Source organism: Schistocerca cancellata, chromosome 5 (assembly GCF_023864275.1).
Source record: "Schistocerca cancellata isolate TAMUIC-IGC-003103 chromosome 5, iqSchCanc2.1, whole genome shotgun sequence".
In the NCBI taxonomy this organism is placed as follows: domain Eukaryota; kingdom Metazoa; phylum Arthropoda; class Insecta; order Orthoptera; family Acrididae; genus Schistocerca; species Schistocerca cancellata.
The window spans coordinates 580,360,897-580,383,931 of NC_064630.1; the positions used below are offsets into that span (position 1 = coordinate 580,360,897).

At 36.3% G+C, this 23,035-nt stretch overlaps 1 protein-coding gene across 4 annotated transcripts in view; it reads right to left on the reverse strand.

The window, feature by feature from the left end:
- Positions 1-362: 362 nt before the first annotated feature.
- LOC126187764 (uncharacterized) overlaps positions 363-23,035 on the reverse strand; it is a 106,478-nt gene continuing 83,805 nt past the window's right edge. For 2 of the 4 annotated variants that reach the window (XM_049929029.1, XM_049929027.1), the window contains 3 exons: positions 15,313-15,387; positions 4,315-4,393; positions 363-4,054 (listed from right to left, as the gene is read on the reverse strand). In XM_049929029.1, coding sequence (XP_049784986.1) covers positions 2,111-4,054; positions 4,315-4,393; positions 15,313-15,387 — 2,098 coding nt within the window. In that variant the 3' untranslated portion in view covers positions 363-2,110. Of the gene's footprint in view, positions 4,055-4,314; positions 4,397-15,312; positions 15,388-23,035 lie in introns of all 4 variants that reach the window. The other 2 variants (XM_049929028.1, XM_049929026.1) reach the window with 1 other exon arrangement.

Below are 23,035 nucleotides of genomic sequence, written 5' to 3' on the forward strand. Positions count from 1 at the left end.
GTATCTGTTGCAGAAATTCATTTTTGTATTATGTAAACAGCAATGGTCCTTAATGTCTTTGTGCAGCAAGCATGCTTATATCAATTTGCAACTGGTAACACACTAGCAATATCAGTGTTAATTCAATTCCCCATTCAACATTAGGGAGAAAAAACAAAGCTATAATATTTGCAATGTCTTGTCTGTATCTGTATGTGTGTGTTCAGATGTGGATTTGAACATTCCTTCTGATTAACGGTTCATTTTCTTAACTACTGTACCACATCACTTGGTCAGAATACATGGAAGAACTAGCTCAGTGAAAAAAAAAAAGCAGGAAATAAGTCAACATAATAATAATAAAACTTTTATTGAAAGCACAGAACATCAAATATCTACCCATTGTTTGATGGAAGATATGCCATTAATAGTACCTGACATTGTAATAACACCAATATTTATTAACACAGAATAACCACAGTATAATATCTTAAATACAAAATGTATACAAGAATTCTTATTAATATACTATGTTTTGGGATTTCTCATTTAAATTTTACACACACATCAAATGGGATGCAAATGTATCTCAACAAATTGAGGTTTATAACAGGAAAATTGTATAAAAAAATCAGTTGTGCAGAGGTGGAATAAAAAATCTCAAATTTATATAAATATCAGACGTGTGTGTGTGTGTGTGTGTGTGTGTGTGTGTGTGTGTGTGTGTGAGAGAGAGAGAGAGAGGGGGGGGGGGGAGGGGGGCAGAGGAACAATAGCCACAGCAAGACACACCTCATTACACTATTACAACCTTGTCTTGAGTTACAAAGTCATGTGTATGGGAAAGAGAAGGAATGGATGCGGAAATAAAATTACATTGAATACTAACTGTATTGGTTCCTGATATTTACATCATAATCTGTCCATCATTTTTAAGGAAGCAGTTAAAATTCCTTAGCAGTTACTCTAAAATGTGTTGGAAACTTCTGTGCTATTCTTTTTGTCATAACCTAAGATTATCAGTGTATATACTTCATAGTCCAAGTTATTACATGTACTTGCTTCTCAGTCTTATTTTACAGAAAAGATGATAAATTTATTTGCTGGACTCTCATTAAGAGCAGTTGTGTAACGAACCGCTCACAAAGTCAAAATATTAAGTATGTACACACATCGTACACCAGTAATTATTGAAGTCGGAGATAAAAAATTATGAAAACCAATGGCACCTTGGTATCCAGAAACAGTGCTATGAAGGCTAATGAAACATGAGAAAGGTTGGGAACCATGTCAAAAGCTTTTGTGGAATGCACATAAAATTATGTAAATTGCATTGAAAGCTGGAAGAGAATAAGCCAGAGGGTGAGATGATATACCGAACTCCCACTGAGTCAAAAGTGTGAAAATAAAAAGATTACATAGCAATATTTAATTTATTGCATTTTAAATTCAGAATGTAAAAAAAAAGTGAAATGGTTATAGTAAATAGACTCCCACTTTATTGTGAAACTGAAAGATTAACTTATGATGTAAGAAAAGTAGTCAACAGTTCTTAAGAATTATGATAGCTGGAAGGGGGAAGGTAACAGTAAAGAAGCAAATACTTAATGTTGAAGTCCAAAACAATCAAATTGTGTGTACTTTTCTGAAGACACACATATTTAATACAATTGGAAAAGGTACAAAAGAGCAGAGAGAAGAGAAGTACCACATCAAATAAAATATAGGGGGTTACGCATAACAACAAAACATAAAATTTACTGTATTTGCAAAATCTATAAAAATGCCTCAGCTATATGGCAAGTAATCTTACTGTAACTTCTTCCACTATTTATAGACTGCAGCATTTGTTAGTTTTTGTTTTATATTAGTGACATTAAGAAATGTTTATATTTTAATAAGAAAGCCTGGGCTGAATGCAAACAATGCCTAGTTAGCGTTGTCACTTGGGCAGTGCTGAAGAATATCGATTTGAAGTCTGAGTATGCAGCAAGAAGTTGTCTTTTCTAATATCACAGTATGTATTAAAGCTTGTTTTGAACTTTAATTTTTGTGAAGATAATTTCATAGTTGGATACTGCTGTTAATTAGGCAGTACTGGCTGATTATTTACAATAACTATGTCCTAGATCTACAAACAAGACTGTGTTAACCTCGGTGATCGCCTGGCTGGTGTAGAATGAAGAGGTGTCATGGCCTTTATAGGAGTTATTGGGTGCCGTCCTGCAGCACTTCCTGAATTCATGTATGGTTTCAGCATTTTACTTGGAGATCGCAACAACAATGAATCTTTGATATGGGGTACTGGTGTCTGATATTTAACTTCAATGTTGTTTCGTCCTGCCACTACATTTGCCACATCCACTCTATTCCGGACTTTTAATGGAGAAGAGACGTCTTTTGATGAGTTGAGGTGTGATTGTTTTCTTAAGATATCTTGACACTTTTGCGAACGGAATTCTGCTATCTTATTTCTAAAAAACTGATCATCTGTGGCTGCAAGGTTTTCCTTTTCACCATTTGCTGGCTTTGAAGGGGTGGTTTTATTAAATCTTGAATGGCTGTGCTGTGATTTAGCAACTTTGCAACTGTGTGACTTTCTCACCAATCTATTTTTGGGTGAATTCACATGACTGCTTAAAATTGCACTTTTTGACAAAGGAGATTTTGACTGCTTATGTCTAGTTTTTCTGGAAGTCTCTTTTGGGCTTTTAGCGTGGCATTTCTTTTTATTTGAAGTGGTTGTACCATGGGTAATGTTTTTAGTAGTTCTGTGAACAGTAATTATCTTAGAGTGCTGCTGACCATTAATCACGTCCCCTCCTTTCAAACAGTTAATCCGTGTTCTGTTACTGATGGGAACTGGAGTGTCCAATACACCAGAAATAGCATCACCAATATAATTGTCAAAAAGTCTCATTCTTTCCAACACCATTCCAGCATTTTCATTTCTTATTCGGGCTACTGATGCCCTACCTGTAACTGGAGCTTCTCCATGAACAGTTGGTGTCTTGGGCACGTGCGTTTCAGCTGAAAACCATTGGTCGCCATTTGAAACAGTAGCAAAATCTTCGCTGCCTTCCAGCATAGGTTGGTGTGTAACAACACAATGGTTTTGTTCTGCAAACTGAGGGGTGCTGGAAACAGTCATCATTCCAACAGATGACTCAATTGACTTTCTTCTCTGTAAGAATAATTGCTGATCAGATAAAACTGGGCTCACAGTGCAAGATAAATTTCCAAACGTATGATTTCCAGCAACACAATTTTTGGAGACAGATGAAGTCACATCTGTATCAATATTAGATTCCCGCCCATGATAAGATGATGATCTACGGCATGGACGTCGTAGACCCGTCAATACTGTATTTGGACGGCCCCGACGCAGTGCAGAGCCATTTGCTGTTGAAACAATAGCATCTGGAGAAGCCCATGAATTTCGCCGTAATTTTTGTGCTTCTATTTCTCTTGAACGCCTACGCAATGAGCCAATCTTACGAGCACTAGGTGATCTGATTGGTCTTGCTCCATCCAAACTTCTTCGTATACGCAGTTCACGGCTCAGTCGTCGAGCAAGTTGATCAGCAGAAACCATATCTTGACCAGGAGTGCCATCAAGACGTGCTTGCTCTTCCAGAGTACGTTCATAAGCAGACTGAACTGACAGTGTACCACACACTTGTTCATCTGAAGATGCATGATTCACATTGCCAAATTCTCTTGTAATTTGATTTTCAATTTCAGAAACTCTGTTCTTAATGGCTTCATATTCACTCTTGGGTATACGGACAAACTCAACAGAATCAGAGGCTGCGTTGTCATAGTCTTCAAGAGCAGCTCTTGATAGTTTACCATCTACAATTGCCTCATTTAAATCACAGTCTGATAGATTTACAATGGCATCTGAGAAAACAAGATCTCCTGAAGAAGTGCTGAGATCTGGCATGTCTGTAGATTCCAAAGGAACAGAAACATCTAGGGAGTCAAGTCGCCTTTTGCGGCGCCAAAGACCTGTGCTCCATCGCCTTTCCAGACTTGCTGTATGCTTTTGCAGCCAACTAGTTTCTTCTCTTACCTGCAACAATAATGGAAACTAGATAACATATATTCTAAAGTTGTGTGCAGTAGTGTATGACATTCTAAACTTCTTTATTAACCTTAGATTCTAGTACAAAAAATAAGATATCTGCACCATACTGTTATTTCGCAGTCAGTCACGAAACAACTTCAAATATCGCTATTAAGAGACAGTATGTTAGCTTTGGAATAAGATACTTTCAGAAAATTAACAACAAACTGTATCTTGATAAATCAATCAATCTAGGTTTTACTTGCCTGGCTGGATAAGGAGTGGGGTTTCTTTCGATTTGTTGATGCCATGCATATCTGATCTGGACATGTTTCATTCCCACTTCTGCTGCAATTAAGATAAATAAATTTCACATCACTGCGTTATAAAAAGTAATGGGAAGATAATTAAGGCTTCTGATGTTACTGAAAAAATTAATTTGTATTAAAACTGTAAATTAATAAGTACAAGCTTAATTATTTAGAAAACATACTCATTTCTTCAGTGTGGAACTGTAACACTGTTACTAGTCATAGTGTTACAGTCATTAAAGGGAAGTAGAAGCAAGCAACTGCTGAAATATTGTTCAAGTGCTGCTCCTGGACACAGTAATGAATATGGTCAGTACATTACAACCTGTATTATCTGATCCTCAATTAAGTGACTCCTCAGATTATTTGTCCATGTGCACAATCATCTGTCTGTGCTCCACACCTTACAGCATGTCATCTTATTTGCTATCACAACAGTCTTCCATCTAAGTCACGATCCTCATGCATGCTCAACTGACAGACAATTGTACTGTCTGAATGTTTGCTTCATTATACTCTAATCTGCTGCTTTATTTGTGCATTTTTTAAAGTTGTTATTATTATATTCTTTTAATTACACATTTGCGGTGTAGTTTTAGAGAGTTCTTGCAGTTGTGATTACGAAATGCAACGGATTCAAAAAAACTAAAATGGGTACAAATCAGAGTAGGAAACATGTTGTGTGCATAATTGAGCAGAAACTAAAGTGTTCTGTAAACGCTTACAGAGGTGAGTCAGTTACTAGCTTATCTTCTGAAATAGATGTCTGAGTGATGCCCATTAATGACTGGAAAAAGAACCGAAAAAATCTTTAAGTTTTTTTGGTAACTATAAGTGGTGAAAATTCTTTAAAAACTAGAAAAGCATTGAAAAAACCAAAATCTGAGCTCCTGGATGACACTGTGTGTACATGATTTCGTCAGAAAAGAGTTGGACTCCTCTTTCAGACGCTATCGTAAAGAAAAATTTATTCAGTTACATCAAAAAGTAGGGGTGGAGGGTGAAGAAGATGGATTCCCAGTAAGTGGAGGTTGTCTTCACTGATGGTAAAATCTTCACAGCATTATGCAAGTTGCTATTTCAGGTGGAAAACTTTCTGTTGATGACAATGATCATGCTGGTAGGGAGTTTGTTGAAAAATAAAAAAAAAATAGTCTAAGAAAATAAATTGGTTGTTGATCAATTATACAACATTAACGAGAACCAAACAATGAAATGTCAAAAAATGCTTGCCTCAAAGAATGAGACATTCACAGACAAGAAACTAGTAGCAAAGGACAGGCTGATCAATTGCATCATGAAGCAATGCCCAAGGTGAAAGAAACCAAGAGCATCCATAAACATTCAAGAGTGCACCCAAATACTTGGAACAACAGCTAACTACTTTAGTTATGGTCATATTGTGGACAAAACACCTTTTACACTTCTGTAAATAGATTTTTATTGTCTAAAATTTTGTTTTACTTTCTCTCAATTAGAAATGTATTTTTTACTCAACTCTGATTTATTACATCATTTTGAACTCTGCAAATGATTTGTTTCGTTCTCCTTTGATTATCCGACCATTCTAGCATTTCAGGCACTGCCTGGTCCCAAAACTGACAGATAATCAAGGTTCTACTGTAGATAGCAAAAAATATAAGCTAGCTGATGAAAGTCTGAAGTCATAAATAATAACAATTTTCCACTTGGGTATTAAACATGAAATATCATATTGCTAGGCTATGTGTACAAATACCAGAACGATAAGCAGTCACCACAGCTAGATTGGTCAATGTTTCAATGGAGATCGCTGTACATTGTACTGGGACTTATGTTTGTTTACCTATATGGGAACATGTTTTATTTTTCTCTGTTTATTTTTATGCATTAATTCGCCTAAGTAGTTTACGGCAAAGATTAAAATGCAGTATGCCCACCGCAATCAAGCCTGTGCAGATAACGAGGAAAAAGCACTAAGAACATTAATTTTCTTGTGTTTGTAAAAACTCTTATGGGATGTTTCATTGATCCTGTAAAGTGTCTTATAGTCCATAATAGAGATAGGATGTGAATTTCTGTTAGTTCACTAACGATGTGAAATTATCAATTATTATAGTAATAAATTAATTCTTAAAGAAATACGCTAATGTCACTTATTAATTCTTTATTTCACCTGATCTATCTATATGTGTCCCCATACCGGTAATACTTCAGAGAAGCAAGAAATTTAAGCAAAGCAAGCTGCACACCATAACATTGTCTTCAAAGAAGAAGATGAGGAAAATAACTTCATGGCTGGAAGAAATATCATCGAATAATCTAACATTACACATTAGAGATTTTTTGTGTTACGAAAAATCATAAGGCTAACTATCTTGAGTGTGCGTACTTGTGCGTAAATTAGCTGAGACACAGGCTTCTGAGCGTGCTTCTTGTGCAGTGCCAACAAATTTCCATCGTATTTATTATTCTTAAAATTAATAATTAACCAATAGAACTGGTGACCTTTCCCTGGATGGTGCCAGATAGATTAAACAGGCGAAATAATTTAATGATATAAAACCTGTTGTGTAACTGTCTATTGTACTAATTGTTTGTTTATTTACTTCGTTTCATGATGGACAAACACCACATGGTATACATAAATGACATACGGTTAACCAGAGGAATTTTACCAAAAACCTGTAAGAAGATTGTCTATAAGATAGGAAAGAACTCCAACTTATTACTCGCATGACTGCATTTGGAAACACATCTATCAAAAGTAGTGTCAGTATCTTACCGCTATCCAGTCATAAATCTGAAGCATTTTTTTTTTTTTTTTTTTAAACAACAGATATTTGGGTTAACATTATTCTGATTTTTTTGGAATTAGATACAAAAATTGTAAATGGCAAAAATAAGCTTCAATTCTGGTGAAGGATAAATCATACAGTGATTGGGAAAATTCTTGCAATCAGTTTTTAGATTAAATTTAAATTTTGCTTCATATTTATAACTTTAAGAAAGACTTGCAAGATGGAACCAGTTAAACATGGTGCTGACTAATGAAAATTGCGTAGACACACACAATGTTGCCACAATGGGTGTGATACAAAAAATGTTGATAATATCAACGGCAGCTGGGAATACTACACAAATTCAATTTATGCTGATGACAATAATGTCTTACCTCATGACACTACCACGCTCATGGTAGAAGAGAGTAATTCCCAAATCTTACCAAGAAGCATTTTCCTGCATGAAGCCAATGAAAAAAGCGTTACTGTGGAATCAGTAAATTTAGTTTCTCAATGTCAAGAGAATTTGTTTCAAATGTGACGGAACAAGACACAGTAGGTACACAAGATGATTATGTGCTATCAATGAATTCAATGCAGGACATGGGTAAAGGCTTTACTGACCCCATGAAGAATTTATTTAATAATTTTCTAAACAACAAACCAACAAAAAATTTCATTATTTTAAAAATAACCTATCACAGATATTCGATCATTTAAATCAAAATCTACACACTGACTTTTCTAATGGTTTAACATGCAAACTTGCTGATATGGGGAAGAAATTGAAGGTGTAATTATTCACTGATTTGTCTCAGGAGATAAACAGCCTAGATCAAAAATGTCATTTATAGAGGAGGCACAGCTGCAAGAGGCTCAGTCAGAAGCTTCAGAAATTTATAAACTATGACAGGTCCTGTTAATGGGTTTCAATCTTTATGTAAAGATTTAACGGAAGAAGTAGAGGAGCTGTCAGTAAAATTGAATAATTTAGATTTAGGCACTAAGTTCATAAAGAAAGCACAAGGAAAAATCATAAAGGAGGTATAGACTTTAAACGACAGAGCCAAAGCGGGAATGTTAGATAAGGGTACAACCCTCGCACAGAAGGTCGTACAAGAGCTTAAGACCTATGTTGAGGCAATTTAAGAGGTACTAAAGGAAAGAGAAAATGATCTGATTGCTAGAATTGATCTGGGCTTAAACGCAGCAGAAGAGAAGTTGCAGGGCAGTCTAATGTTGTGGGTGTCACTAGAGAGACGCCAATAGCAAGCAATCGGGAAGGAAAGGTAGTGGTAATACTTATCAACCATTTGCGATAGGCTCTTCAGATGGAGAAGACAGGAATTATGAAATGCAACAGGCACTGCTAACATCAATACCAGTTGTGCAAACATGTCCAGAGTGTAATCATGTACATCCAAACAATGCTGTGGCAGCAACAGACAATACTGCATGCTTGCTTCCTTTATTAATGGACGTTGGTCTGCTCCATCACAGGCAATTCCCAGTTTTTTCATCTGAGAGTAAGAAAATGAACCTCATAGTGTTTATCAGAACTTTTCACAATGTGTTACCCTGCAATTGGGCAGAAGCTCAGAAGATCCGATTCATTTGAGGGTACACACAGGGCAATGTTTTTATTGTGGGCAACAGATATGGCTGAGGAACCTATGAGCAACTTGAATGGACTGACTTTAACAAATATTGGTCCACAGCAGTCTGAGAGAGGCTATGTCAAGCGATTTTCAACCCATGACCATTCAGTAGTAAACATGGGGGACTGAGGAAGTATTTCGAAAAATACTTAAACAAATCCAGTTATTGGACATATTGAAAATACTGAGAAGCAACGTGCCCACCCGTATTAGGAAAAAACTGACCACATACCTGAAAATGATAGAGTATTTCTTATCTAAAATCGACTTGGTTGACCTAATATATGAAGAGGGTCCGTCACAAGCACAGAATATTAATACACAGTCCGTGTCTCCACGAAATAGTCAACTGCAGAATGTCAATGGTGGCAATAACCAACATGGTTGGCACCCATATTCCCCATGCAACAACAATAATAAAAGAAATAATTATGATGGGGGAAGCCAAAAGTACAAACAAGTTTACAGAGGAATTGCAATAGACCAGCTTATATCAAACAGAAGAGCTGTGGCCAAATAGTTCACAAAGCACCTCCCACAGGTGACAATAACCAATACAGTAATTTGCAGGAACCGAATGCAAATAGACCATCCGGCAGACCTCCACCTGGCAGTTACATTCAACGTAATAACAATTATATATGGTGGGGGTCAAAGAATTTAATTCCAGGGCAATAAAGAACACGAACTGGGGAGGTCAAACCCACAACAAGCAGGTACTTAAAGTTACAATGAAGAAGCTAACCCTCCGACCAAACAGGAAAACTAATAGGTCACAATAAGCAGACCTATAAAAGGGGTGGGGGCATGAAATTTGTTCCAAACTACTTTCTCAGATATGAACAAGGGTTAGATATGAAAGAAGAACTGTATTGCAGGGTGTATACGTGGACAAGGAAAAAAATTCCCGGATTTCCCGGTTAAAAACACACTTTCTCCCGGGTGAAAATACACTTTTTCCGTGTTAAGTGACAGGATACTTTTCCTCGGAATTGTAAAACTTATCAATTTATCGAGATTGCAATGTGCTTTTGTAAGCCAGTCGTAGCTTACGTCACATGATCTCGCCATCCGATAGCATCATCACTGTTAAGTAGCGCGTACACACAAATAGGAAAAGTTAATGGTGTAAATTAATATACATAGTGTTGCTACAAGAAAAGAAAAGCTTTCACATACAATATTGGTATCAGGCGATTAATAAGCTGCAAGACAAGCTAAACTTTCACGTATAACGTTTATCATCTTTGCGTGTGTTACACTTTAAGGTACATCATCACACAAATGTGCCAGTAAAATTTTTAATAACGACATAAATGTCTGATCTTCTGGGCTTGAAATTATTCTAAATGGTCAACCTCAAAGACTTGATTTTTAAATGAGAGTCAAACTATCTGCGATTAAAGAAATTCATCGCACATGATTCATCTTGGGTAAAAGGAAATTTACTTTGAAAGTAACGCTTTTCAATCAATCATTTGCAATATTTTCCCGTGACCTGTTAGCAAGAGGTTAGTTTCAGCAGTTGCCAGAGAGTGCCAGATAACAGGTGTGTCAGCGCTTGACCAGCTACGATGACGCAAGAAGCCCGTATGTTCGTACGTGTAAAACATTAAAAGATCTTACGTTATGTCATAAAAGAAACAAGACATTAGAGCATCGGAATTTCGTGAAGCATAATAACATGCATAATTCCGTTTAAAGTGCACATTCGTATGTCCAGATTGGGTTGTAAATTTTCTTGGAGTACCAGTATTGTATTATTTCATTTTTGGTTCTTTATTATGGCATAATGCCATACTTGCAAGAAGACGAAAACATGCTGGTTTGAAATGCAGAGAACAGTTGAAACTAGCCAATAGTGTGGAAATAAACATTTTGTTACAAATAAATTGACTGCCTCAGCGGAAAAGATTAATAAAAACCACATTTCTTTAGAAAACTGACAAAAATAACTTCATTGTTCTGCAAGGTGATTAATGCTTGACTGAAATTGCCACCTGGGGCAGGTACCCCGGTTCGCTCCCAGCGAATATGGCAGCTTGTGCACGACAATAAAATTTTTCCGAGTAGCATCTTGCTACTGCTTATACAGCTAACAGCCACACTTTTGTAGCCAGAAGTGGGAGAAGGTACTACACATACGCAACTCAACTGCGCATGCTCATGGGCCCGCACGCAACTGCTCACACGAATCCAATGTAAACAGTTGTGACGTTACGCTCACCGGAGGCAATTTGTTGTTATGAAGCATTGCATAGCATTCCTAAAGCCTTTGACATGTTTTGCTGCTGGCAGATGCTTGTGTGAGCACTGTGTTTTGTTGTTGAACATGACGCATTTCATTCGCAACTTAAGTTTTATTTTAGTTTTTTCCTCTCGTTCATGTTTTATTGCTGCAGTAATATTCTGCAGTAGTGGGATACAGTAATATTCTTTGTTTGAATATTATTTCTTACCAGTCAAAATAACAAAAATTTAACTGAAATGTAAAACAAAAAAATCACGGAATTCTAAAAAATTCCCAGGTTTTTCCCGATTTTCTCCCGAATGAAAAAATTCCCAGGTGTTTCCCGGATCTCCCGGTTGTCCCGGGTCGTATACTCCCTGGTATCGGGAAGATGTAACAATTTAGACAAGGCTAATGAGGAGTCACTAATGCCCAGATATGTGATTTAGACGTACCTCTGGTACTTAATATGGGTTCACTGACAAATGTAATAACATAAGGTTCATTTAACGAGCTGCAAATTCTGGTTCAGAATTGTCATATTCTGACCGCAGTTGGGAGCAAGTCAAAAGGAGTTCAACATCCGGGGTTAATATCCATTACCATCAGCAATTTTTTTTTTCTGGTAGTGGAAAAACTTTTAGTAAACTGTCTTACTGGAAGGATACCTTCAGATAATACAAAGTACAGATTGACATATGGCAAGAAAAACGTTTCTGCACCACCAACAAACAGACGTCATCAGTAAACTTAATTAAAACCAACACAACAGAGAATACACTCAAAGCGAGTACTGTTAGAGTAGAATTCTCATATCCAAACGTACTGATTCTTGATAAACAAGGAGCTGTCTGAAGAAAACTTGACCCCAGAGTCTGTCCAAACCAAGGTAAGTGAATCTGCTTTTTTGTCATATGATCAGAAGGAGGAGTTACAAGGAGTAATACTTTGGTATGCATTTGTATTTAGGAGGTGCAAGAGGTAATAAAGGGTTACGTGTATAAAATGGACGTTTACCCACACAAAACATTCTGCTTTTCTGCATATCCAATTCCATGGGCAAAAGGAGAAGCTGTGAGGGAAAAAATTGAAAGAATGATAAATTAGGAGGCCATACAACCCTCCTATTCCCCAGTTGTAGCTCTATTTTAGCTATCGCCAAGCCCGATGGTAGCATGAGGCTTCTGTTTGATGCCCAAAAGTATAAACAAAATCATTGTACCTGTCAGGACATGCCTTGACAACGCTAAACAGTTACTGAAGTTTCACAATGTTAAACACCTTACTATAATCAATTTAAAACTGTCATATTGGCAAATAGCATTTCATGAAGGGTCTTTGTAAGTGGGGGTAGGAGCTGTGAATTCTGCGTTTTGCCGTCTGGCTTGAACGTGAGAGCGGGTGCAGTCACCACAACTACATCAGTTAACGTTTCAACAGAGATCAGTGTAGATACTGCTATAATCTCCTGACAACAGTCCTCCAATATATGTGGCTTACGTCAATAGAATATATTTCACAGTTCTCCACAACTAAAAGTCCACGGGGGTATGTCTGGATATGGTTGGAGGGCAGGAGGGGAGGGGGTTACTCAATGCACACTCTTTGTCCATTCCAGTGCCCCTGCATCCTGGAAAACTCGTGCAACCACATGGTAGTGTTGTGGCACCCCGTCCTGTTGGTAGATGACATCATCAGCTCCATCAAATGCATGTATACTTCGTAAAATTAACTCGTGTAACATTTCCAGGTACACTTCTCTACAGACAGTATCAAAAAGAAAGGGTCCTAAGGCCCTAGACGGTGTTCAGAACCCTACATGAACCTCTGGTAAACTGATTATCTTATCCATGCGAACAAGTGATTTTTCAGAGCCCAGTAAATGCAGTTTTGCTGATTCAGTGTTCTATTAGTTTTAAATTGGCCCTCATTAGACCACACCAACTATTCATCTCCAGTCAACATTTGCTAATATTTAAAAATGAATATGAACGGTCACAACCGCAATAAACTTTCTCTCTTTATAAGTTTATTGCGGTTGTGACTATTCATATTCACTTTTAACTAATAAATACACTGCTGTGCTCCAGAGAAAGATGTTCTCAAAAATTATATGCTGATATTATTTGCAAAATTTTATTCGATAATCAGCATCATCACTTAATTGCATGCAGTAATTGTGGGATGTAAACTTTTGACTTAACAACTTTTAGAATTCATCATACACTTATTGTGTTAATCATCACCTCACATGCACAAGCATAACAGACTTCTGTGGAGAAGCATCAAACTTGTCAGACACGAGAGTCAATGAAGGAGAACTTTTCGCTGTACCACGGTCTTCCAAAACTTTTTGTGAATATCACAAATCATTCCATGCATCTCAAACATATCAGGAATGAGTTTAATTGTTAGACAGGTTGGGACTTTTGTTTCAAACTCCTACTACCAGTGACACTAAACATCAACAGCATTATCAAATTTGATAAACCACTTCAAAATGCATTTTCACTGCTTGAATGTCAACTGTGATTCAGCCATTTTGTTTTTTCACCAACATGATACCTGTTGAGTGAGAGGCCATACTACAACATAATTTGAATTTAAATTTCTTGTCAATATCAATATCCAGATACAGTGTGACAGTGGATGTATAGATATTTGACAGACTCTGTATATAAATGAATTAGCAGACAATACTAAATAGTAACTTTATATTTCTTTGCATATGATACAGTTATCTATAATGAAGAACTATGTGAAAAATGGTGCACAAGTATCTACTCAGATCTAGATAAGATTCCAAACAGTGCAAACATTGATAACTTGCTTTAAATGTAGACACACACAACACAGTGCATTTCAAAAAATGGAGGAAAGTAGTATCTAATGACTACAAAATGAATGAGTTTCAACTGGAACCAACCAATTCATAGAAATAATGGAGTAACAATTTGAGGGGATATGAAATGGAATGACCACATAGGCTAAACTGAAGGTAAAACAGGCGGTAGATTTCAGTTCATTGGTATGATACTGGGAAAATGCTGTCAGTCAAAGGAGATTGCTTACAAAACACTTATGAATCTCATCTTAGAAATTTTCTCACGTGTGTGAAACCTGTACCAAATGTGATGGACAGGAGATATTGGATGTATACAAAGAAGGGCAGCATGAATGGTCACTGGCTTGTTTAGCTCAAGAAAATGCTGAAAAATCTTAAGCAGCAGCTACATGAAGATAGGCACCAATTTTCACATGAAAGCCTACCTACAAAGTGAAGAAAATTTTATATTAATTACAGGCCGCACAGAGCATTAAAGCAGTCATTCTTCCATGCTGCATATGTGATTGTAACATATGGTACAATGCTAAGTACCTTCTGCCATGCAATTCACAGTAGTTTGCCGAGTATGTAGGCATATGTAGAATTATATTTGCATATGAATATAATAGAGGGAAACATTCCACGTGGGAAAAATATATTTAAAAAGAAAGATGATGAGACTTACCCAACAAAAGCGCTGGCAGGTCGATAGACACACAAATAAACACAAACATACACACAAAACTCTAGCTTTCGCAACCAACGGTTGCCTCATCAGGAAAGAGGGAAGGAGAAGGAAAGACCAAAGGATATGGGTTTTAAGGGAGAGGGTAAGGAGTCATTCCAATCCCGGGAGCGGAAAGACTTACCTTAAGGGGAAAAAAGGACAGGTATACACTCGCACACACACACATATCCATCCATACATACAAGACACAAGCAGACATTTGTAAAGGCAAAGAGTTTGAGCAGAGATGCTCAAACTCTTTGCCTTTACAAATGTCTGCTTGTGTCTTGTATGTATGGATGGATACGTGTGTGTGTGTGCGAGTGTATACCTGTCCTTTTTTCCCCTTAAGGTAAGTCTTTCCGCTCCCGGGATTGGAATGACTCCTTACCCTCTCCCTTAAAACCCATATCCTTTTGTCTTTCCTTCTCCTTCCCTCTTTCCTGACGAGGCAACCGTTGGTTGCGAAAGCTAGAGTTTTGTGTGTATGTTTGTATTTATTTGTGTGTCTATCGACCTGCCAGCGCTTTTGTTGGGTAAGTCTCATCATATTATATTTGCATATAATTACAGACATGAGAAAATAAATGTAAACCTTTATTCTTACTTTTAGGTATTGAAAGTTTTAAGAATATGCACAGAAAATGGAAACCAAAAGGAGAAAACTTCAAAAGAAGAAAAGATAGATTTGCAAGTAGAAATATTTAAACAGTTTAAAAAGTATACATCCAACACAAAAATAAACATACTTATCTTGAATCTTCTGTGGAAATAATTTTCGGTTTCTTGGCTTATTTACTGGGCTTCTTGACTTTGTAGTTGGACTATAACAAAAATATTTCTTAAATAACAATATTTAAACAATCCATGCATGGAGTACAGAAACACACAACAGAAAACAGCATTCAGGCTAACTTTCGAGCATTAGCTTCTACTTCTTTTTTTGTTATAAAAAAAAAAAGGGGGGGGGGGGGGGGGGGGGGCAACAGTACACACACGTTCTGTAAAAATCTATGAAGTTTTTGACACACAACAGTGTACAAATAAGATGTGTTGTTACACTGTCAGTACCTTTTCCTTTCATGGGAAATTAAATTTTTACCTGTACAATTACATGGTTGTTTCATTGTTCTATAGCTATCTTAAAGTTGGATTCTTTATACCATTTGGTCCCCACAGCCTTTCTTGTTCACAGTTTACATTTTGTTAATAAACTGCAATAGAATCAAGAGAAGTCTGAATTTTAAGAATCTGTGTCACCTTCAAATTTTGATTTTATCATCTTAGCATGTTTTAACTCTAAACAGTGTGTTTCTAAGAATTTAAGTAAAGTTTTGTGTTCATTAAAGATAAGCAGCACTGACACTGCCAAGGAATGGTTAACTAAGATTGGCATCCAAGGAAAGACATTTCATCCACAAATGTTTCCCTGAGTACATACTATTATTATAAATGTGGAAGTAACTGTCTGGTATGTTTTCACAACCAAACTGCTGAACCAATTTCAATGAAATTTGGTATGGAGGTAGCTTGAGCCCTGTGAAGGAACATAGGCTACTTTAAAAAGTAAAAAACAATGGCCCTAAGAGGGTGAAGCCGGGGATCTACCATCTTTACTTCAGTAAACATAAACCACATCAATTATTAAATTGGTTGCATAGTGTATAGTTACTTCAATGGCAAGCTGCAAAGATGTACACCCCTGTCCAAGCCCCTCTGCATGCACTGCTTGGCAGTAATGCTGCCTGTACGCCAAATTGTGCGTTGGGGCAGGGCACACATCACAAGCTATGCTACCCCAAACAGACACACACATGTGGGCAGCTCAGGTTATTGCATTTACTCATCCTCACTCATCATAACAAAACTATTGATACGCGAGCACAGCCAGTACTCGATATTTTAATCTGCTGGGAGGGGCAACATAATTCCTTTAAGCACTCATTTTTTTTTGATAAATAAATTTTTAGCTTGGTCTTAAGAAGTTTAATGTTGTTAGTATTGCAGATAAGTTCAATCACATATCATAGAAAAATGTATACAAAATTTTCTGGTAAATAAATACATACACAATGAAAATTCACCTAAGAGGGAAAGTATGGGTTTTATGAGCAGTTGTGACCTCATACAATATCTAAGGGAAATTCTGATCATAAAGTTTTTTGACTAACGAGAAAAGGTCAGCATGCCTTTTGGGTATTGTAACACACTTAAATAACATGAAAGTTAAGCAAAAGCGTAATCTTTTGCGGCTTTTATCATGCAGTGGTACAGACTGAAGAAGTGAATCTTTGAATCTGTACTGTTGCAACTCAAATGCTGTCTTCAGTATGTAGATGGTGCTTTCATTATGTGGCCAAACAGTAAAGAGGAACTGTATAATTTTCACTATTTTTTAACCAATAGCATGCAAACACAGTTTATGATGGGGACAGGAAAGCAAGGTTTGCTACCCTTCCTTGAAGTGACAGAATCTGGACCAATACACATTAGCCAAGAAGTATACCAGATCAGTGATGCACGTCAAAAAGTGAAGACTGCAGAAATTATTTCTAGTAGCAAAGGGTACAACAATCAGTTGCAAATGATGTTTATTGCATATATATATTTCCGTCACTGTGTGGTCATATTCAGTGCTAAAAAAATGTAAAGAACCAGTTACGATAAAGTAACATGCATGCCTTATTGAATGTATTGTTGCATAAGCTTTAAATGTAAGTGAGTCATAAAACAAATACCAGTAAATGTGAAATAAAACATGAAAACCATTTGTAAATGCACGTAGTCCCAACTGGACTATTCGTGTCACAGGTTGAGTTAACACTGAGGCCACTGTTTACAATTACACCACAGCTGGCTTCAGTGTATGTCATACCAATCTACAGTGTCCTCCTTACATGTATGATGCATTGAAAATATGTATTAAATTTAATTTACAATACGTATGTTTTATCATTTTATTTTATATATTTTTTAAAAATATGTACATAAAACAAATAGGGCAGTTGTAACTAAAACCAGTGATTAATGTTTTACAGTTATACATGGTGATAATTGGCAAATACCTAAGCTAATAATTTTTTTGATTAAAACCTTGCTATATACTAAGTACAGCTAAAAGAATTGGAACAGGTGGGAGTGGTACTATAAGCTGTTGTACCATCATTAGTATGATGAAGGGCCAGGGATCTTTCTGCTTTAAAATGTTCTCTGTTATGAGTTTAGTATACAGAGCCATTAAAATTTACACAGTTCAGTGTTAAAATCAATTAACTATCATCTACATCATGTAATATCATGGGAAATAGAATGGTTCAAATTGCTCTGAGCACTATGGGACTTAAAATCTTAGGTCATCAGTCCCCTAGAACTTAGAACTACTTAAACCTAACTAACCTAAGGACATCACACACATCCATGACCAAGGCACGATTCGAACCTGCGACCGTAGCAGTCCCGCAGTTCCGGACTGCAGCGCCTAGAACCGCACGGCCACCGCGGCCGGCTCATGGGAAATACAATTACATTTTTCTCCAGAAACTTCGTACTCATATGCTTCCTAGCAGGAGTGTAACCATTATTGTCAGATCAGCGTGTGTGTATTGGGACCGGTGCATAATAGCTGAATCCCAATGGTTTTTAAATAGTTCCCAAAACCGAGCTGAAGATAGTTATATAACTAAGGTCAATAATTACATGCATAATTATGTCAATGGCATGGGTAACAACATGGTGAACAAAAGGCAGAAAGAAAATAGTTTGAATATAGGTGACGATATCAGTGATAAGAACATTTGTTTAACATACTATGGTAAAATTAGTGACAGAGTGGCCTTCCATTTTTAGAAAACAAAGTAAATGTGGCATTTTCTATTACGGGTAATTTGGGTAGAATTTTAAAAAATAGTATTAAAAAAATCTTTTCCATAAGTCACGTGACTATAGAATTGAATGTCTTGACTGTAATGCTTGCTATGTGGGACAAATTGGTAGATGGCTGGAAGCCAGGTTCAGTGAACATGTCACATTAGATTGTCAAAATGCAACAGAAAAATTAACTTCACTGTGCACCTCCTTGAAAGTGGGCACATTGTACCAGTTTTGTCCTCACACACGAGGATGCTCCATCCATGTGAGAAGGGAAGATGCATGGCCTGCTGGAGGAGTTTGGAATCGTCTGCCGTCATTCTTCATCTCATGTGGCATTGTTTAATGACAAAACACACATAATAACAAAAAACACCCAGTTTTGGGAACTGTTTAGAAACCATTGGGATCCGGCTACTATGCACTGATCCAAACAGGCACACTGATCTGACAATAATGACTTAGCTATGATTACACTACTCTTAGAATGCATATACGGGTAAGTACAAAGTTTCTGGAGATAAAGGCAATTTATTTTTCACTTTATTATATGGCGTACTGGATAGTTTATTAGTATTAATACCAAATTGTGTAAATTATAATTGATTCATATATGAAACTCTATGGCAACTTATAACAACATTCCTGTTGGCTCAAATTCTACTTAATAATAATAATAATAATAATAATAATAATAATAATAATAATAATATAATAATAACCCCCGTGGAGGCCCGGGAAAAGAATAGGCCTCCGGTATGTTCTGCCAGTCGTAAAAGGCGACGAAAAGAACAAACCACTAATAGGGCTAACCCCCCTTTTAGTGTGATTACTTGGTTCAGGACAGAACTAAAGAAGCCTCGGACAAGCGCCGTCATGGTCAGGGACGACGCTTGAACTCTATGCCCGCCCACAATGGTAACGACACTGCTAGCCAACTGGAAAATGATTTAAATCCAAATAGAGGTGTTTTGCAGGATATGCTTCCTGCAGCCACCCTAGAAGGAAAACAAAGACAGAGGATGAGATGGTCAGATGAAGTTAATCGACACCTCATGTTCTGTTATTACCAAACAACAAACCTAGGAACCAACACAACTGGATACAGATCACAAGTATACACAACATTTATTACCAGATACCCGGAATTAAAATTTTTAACAGAACAACGACTAGCTGATCAGATCCGTGTAATAATAAAAAATATCAGGATACCCCAGTCAGAATTAGAAAACATCAAACAACAAGTACAACAAATACTGGAACAAAATAATGTGCAATCAGAAGAAGAAGAAAATACAGTAATGGACTCAAACATCCCAGAGCAAACAAACAATGACCAACACGCATCAATTAAACAATCAGAGGAAAACGAAATCTTAAGACAGCCACCAGAACAAGCACAAATAGAACACGAAGAGACACACGTGTTAGATATAGAAGAGAAATTTCAGCTGACATATATAGAATACAAAGACACAAATACAGACATTAGACCATTCTTGCATAGACCGCCAAATAACCCACAAGTCGAAACAACAATAAAAACTATCAACACAATCATACACAACAAAATAAATGAAAACACAACTATGGAAGAGTTACAACTACTGGTTTATATAGGAGCACTCACTACACTAAATATACACACTAGGCAGAGATCAGAACAAACCAACACACAGAAGAAACCCACAAAACCAGCATGGCAACACAGGCTACAGATCAGAATAGAAAAACTGAGAAAAGACATCGGACAGCTAACACAATTTATAAGAACTGAAATATCAGACAAAAAACGAAAAAGGTTAGGTAAAATCTCACAACAAGAAGCAATAGAGCAATTAGATGAAAAAAAAGCAGAAATTACAAGCATTGGCCAAACGACTTAGAAGATACAAAAAAAGTGAAAATAGAAGGAAACAAAACCAAACATTCAACACAAACCAAAAGAGATTTTACCAAACAATGGATAACACACACATCAAAATAGACAATCCACCAAACATAACAGACATGGAACACTTCTGGAGCAACATATGGTCAAACCCGGTACAACATAACAGGCATGCACGGTGGATACAAGCAGAAACAGACACATACAAGATGATACCACAAATGCCTGAAGTGATAATTTTGCAACATGAAGTCACCCGAGCAATTAATTCTACACACAATTGGAAAGCCCCTGGAAATGATAAAATAGCAAATTACTGGCTAAAGAAGTTCACCTCAACACATTCACATCCAACTAAATTATTTAACAGTTACATTGCAGACCCATACACATTCCCTGATACACTTGCACATGGAATAACCTATCTGAAACCTAAAGATCAAGCAGACACAGCAAACCCAGCTAAATATCGCCCCATAACATGCCTACCAACAATATACAAAATATTAACTTCAGTCATCACACAGAAATTAATGACACATACAACACAGAACAAAATTATAAATGAAGAACAAAAAGGCTGCTGCAAAGGAGCACGAGGATGTAAAGAGCAACTGATAATAGATACAGAGGTGACATATCAAGCTAAAACTAAACAAAGGTCCCTACACTATGCATACATTGATTACCAAAAAGCCTTTGATAGTGTACCCCACTCATGGTTACTACAGATATTGGAAATATACAAAGTAGATCCTAAATTGGTACAGTTTTTAACATAGTAATGAAAAACTGGAAAACCACACTTAATATCCAAACAAATTCAGATAACATCACATCACAGCCAATACAGATTAAGCGTGGAATATACCAAGGAGACTCATTAAGTCCTTTCTGGTTCTGTCTTGCTCTGAACCCACTATCCAACATGCTAAATAATACAAATTATGGATACAATATTACTGGAACATACCCACACAAAATCACACATTTGCTATACATGGATGATCTAAAACTACTGGCAGCAACAAATCAACAACTCAACCAATTACTAAATATAACAGAAGTATTCAGCAATGATATAAATATGGCTTTTGGAACAGACAAATGTAAGAAAAATAGCATAGTCAAGGGAAAACACACTAAACAAGAAGATTACATATTGGATAACCACAGCGACTGCATAGAAGCGATGGAAAAAACAGATGCCTATAAATATCTAGGATACAGGCAAAAAATAGGAATAGATAATACAAATATTAAAGAAGAACTAAAAGAAAAATATAGACAAAGACTAACAAAAATACTGAAAACAGAATTGACAGCAAGAAACAAGACAAAAGCTATAAATACTTACGCTATACCAGTATTGACCTACTCATTTGGAGTAGTGAAATGGAGTGACACAGACCTAGAAGCACTCAATACACTTACACGATCACAATGCCACAAATATAGAATACATCACATACATTCAGCAACAGAAAGATTCACATTAAGCAGAAAGGAAGGTGGAAGGGGATTTATAGATATAAAAAACCTACATTATGGACAGATAGACAATTTAAGAAAATTCTTTCTAGAACGAGCAGAAACTAGCAAAATACACAAAGCAATCACTCATATAAATACATCAGCTACACCATTGCAATTTCATAACCACTTCTACAACCCTTTAGATCACATAACATCAACAGATACAAAGAAAGTAAATTGTAAAAAGAAAACACTACATGGCAAGCACCCGTATCATCTAACACAGCCACACATAGATCAAGACGCATCCAACACATGGCTCAGAAAAGGCAATATATACAGTGAGACGGAAGGATTCATGATTGCAATACAGGATCAAACAATAAACACTAGATATTACAGCAAGCATATTATTAAAGATCCCAATACCACAACAGATAAATGCAGACTTTGCAAACAACAAATAGAAACAGTAGATCACATCACAAGCAGATGTACAATACTAGCAAATACAGAATACCCCAGAAGACATGACAATGTAGCAAAAATAATACATCAACAACTTGCCATAAAACATAAACTAATAAAACAACACATTCCCAAATACAAGTACACACCACAAAATGTACGGGAGAATGATGAATACAAATTATACTGGAACAGAACGATTATAACAGATAAAACAACACCACATAACAAACCTGACATCATACTCACCAATAAAAAGAAGAAATTAACACAACTAATTGAAATATCCATACCCAACACAACAAATATACAGAAGAAAACAGGAGAAAAAATTGAAAAATACATCCAACTGGCTGAGGAAGTCAAGGACATGTGGCATCAGGATAAAGTCAACATTATACCAATTATACTATCAACTACAGGAGTCATACCTCACAATATCCACCAGTACATCAATGCAATACAGCTACATCCAAACATATATATACAACAACAAAAATCTGTAATTATTGATACATGTTCAATGACCCGAAAGTTCCTAAATGCAATATAACATATACCGTACAGTTAAAAGGAAGTCACGCTTGATCAAGGTCCGCTTCACTGTCCATTTTTGACCAGACATAACGTCTGAGAATAGAAAGAAATAATAATAATAATAATAATAATAATAATAATAATGGTTTTAATAAAAAATATTAATATGTACTTGAACAATATGTATTGTATTTTTTAAACTATGTTCAACTGTAAAATGATCAGCAGTA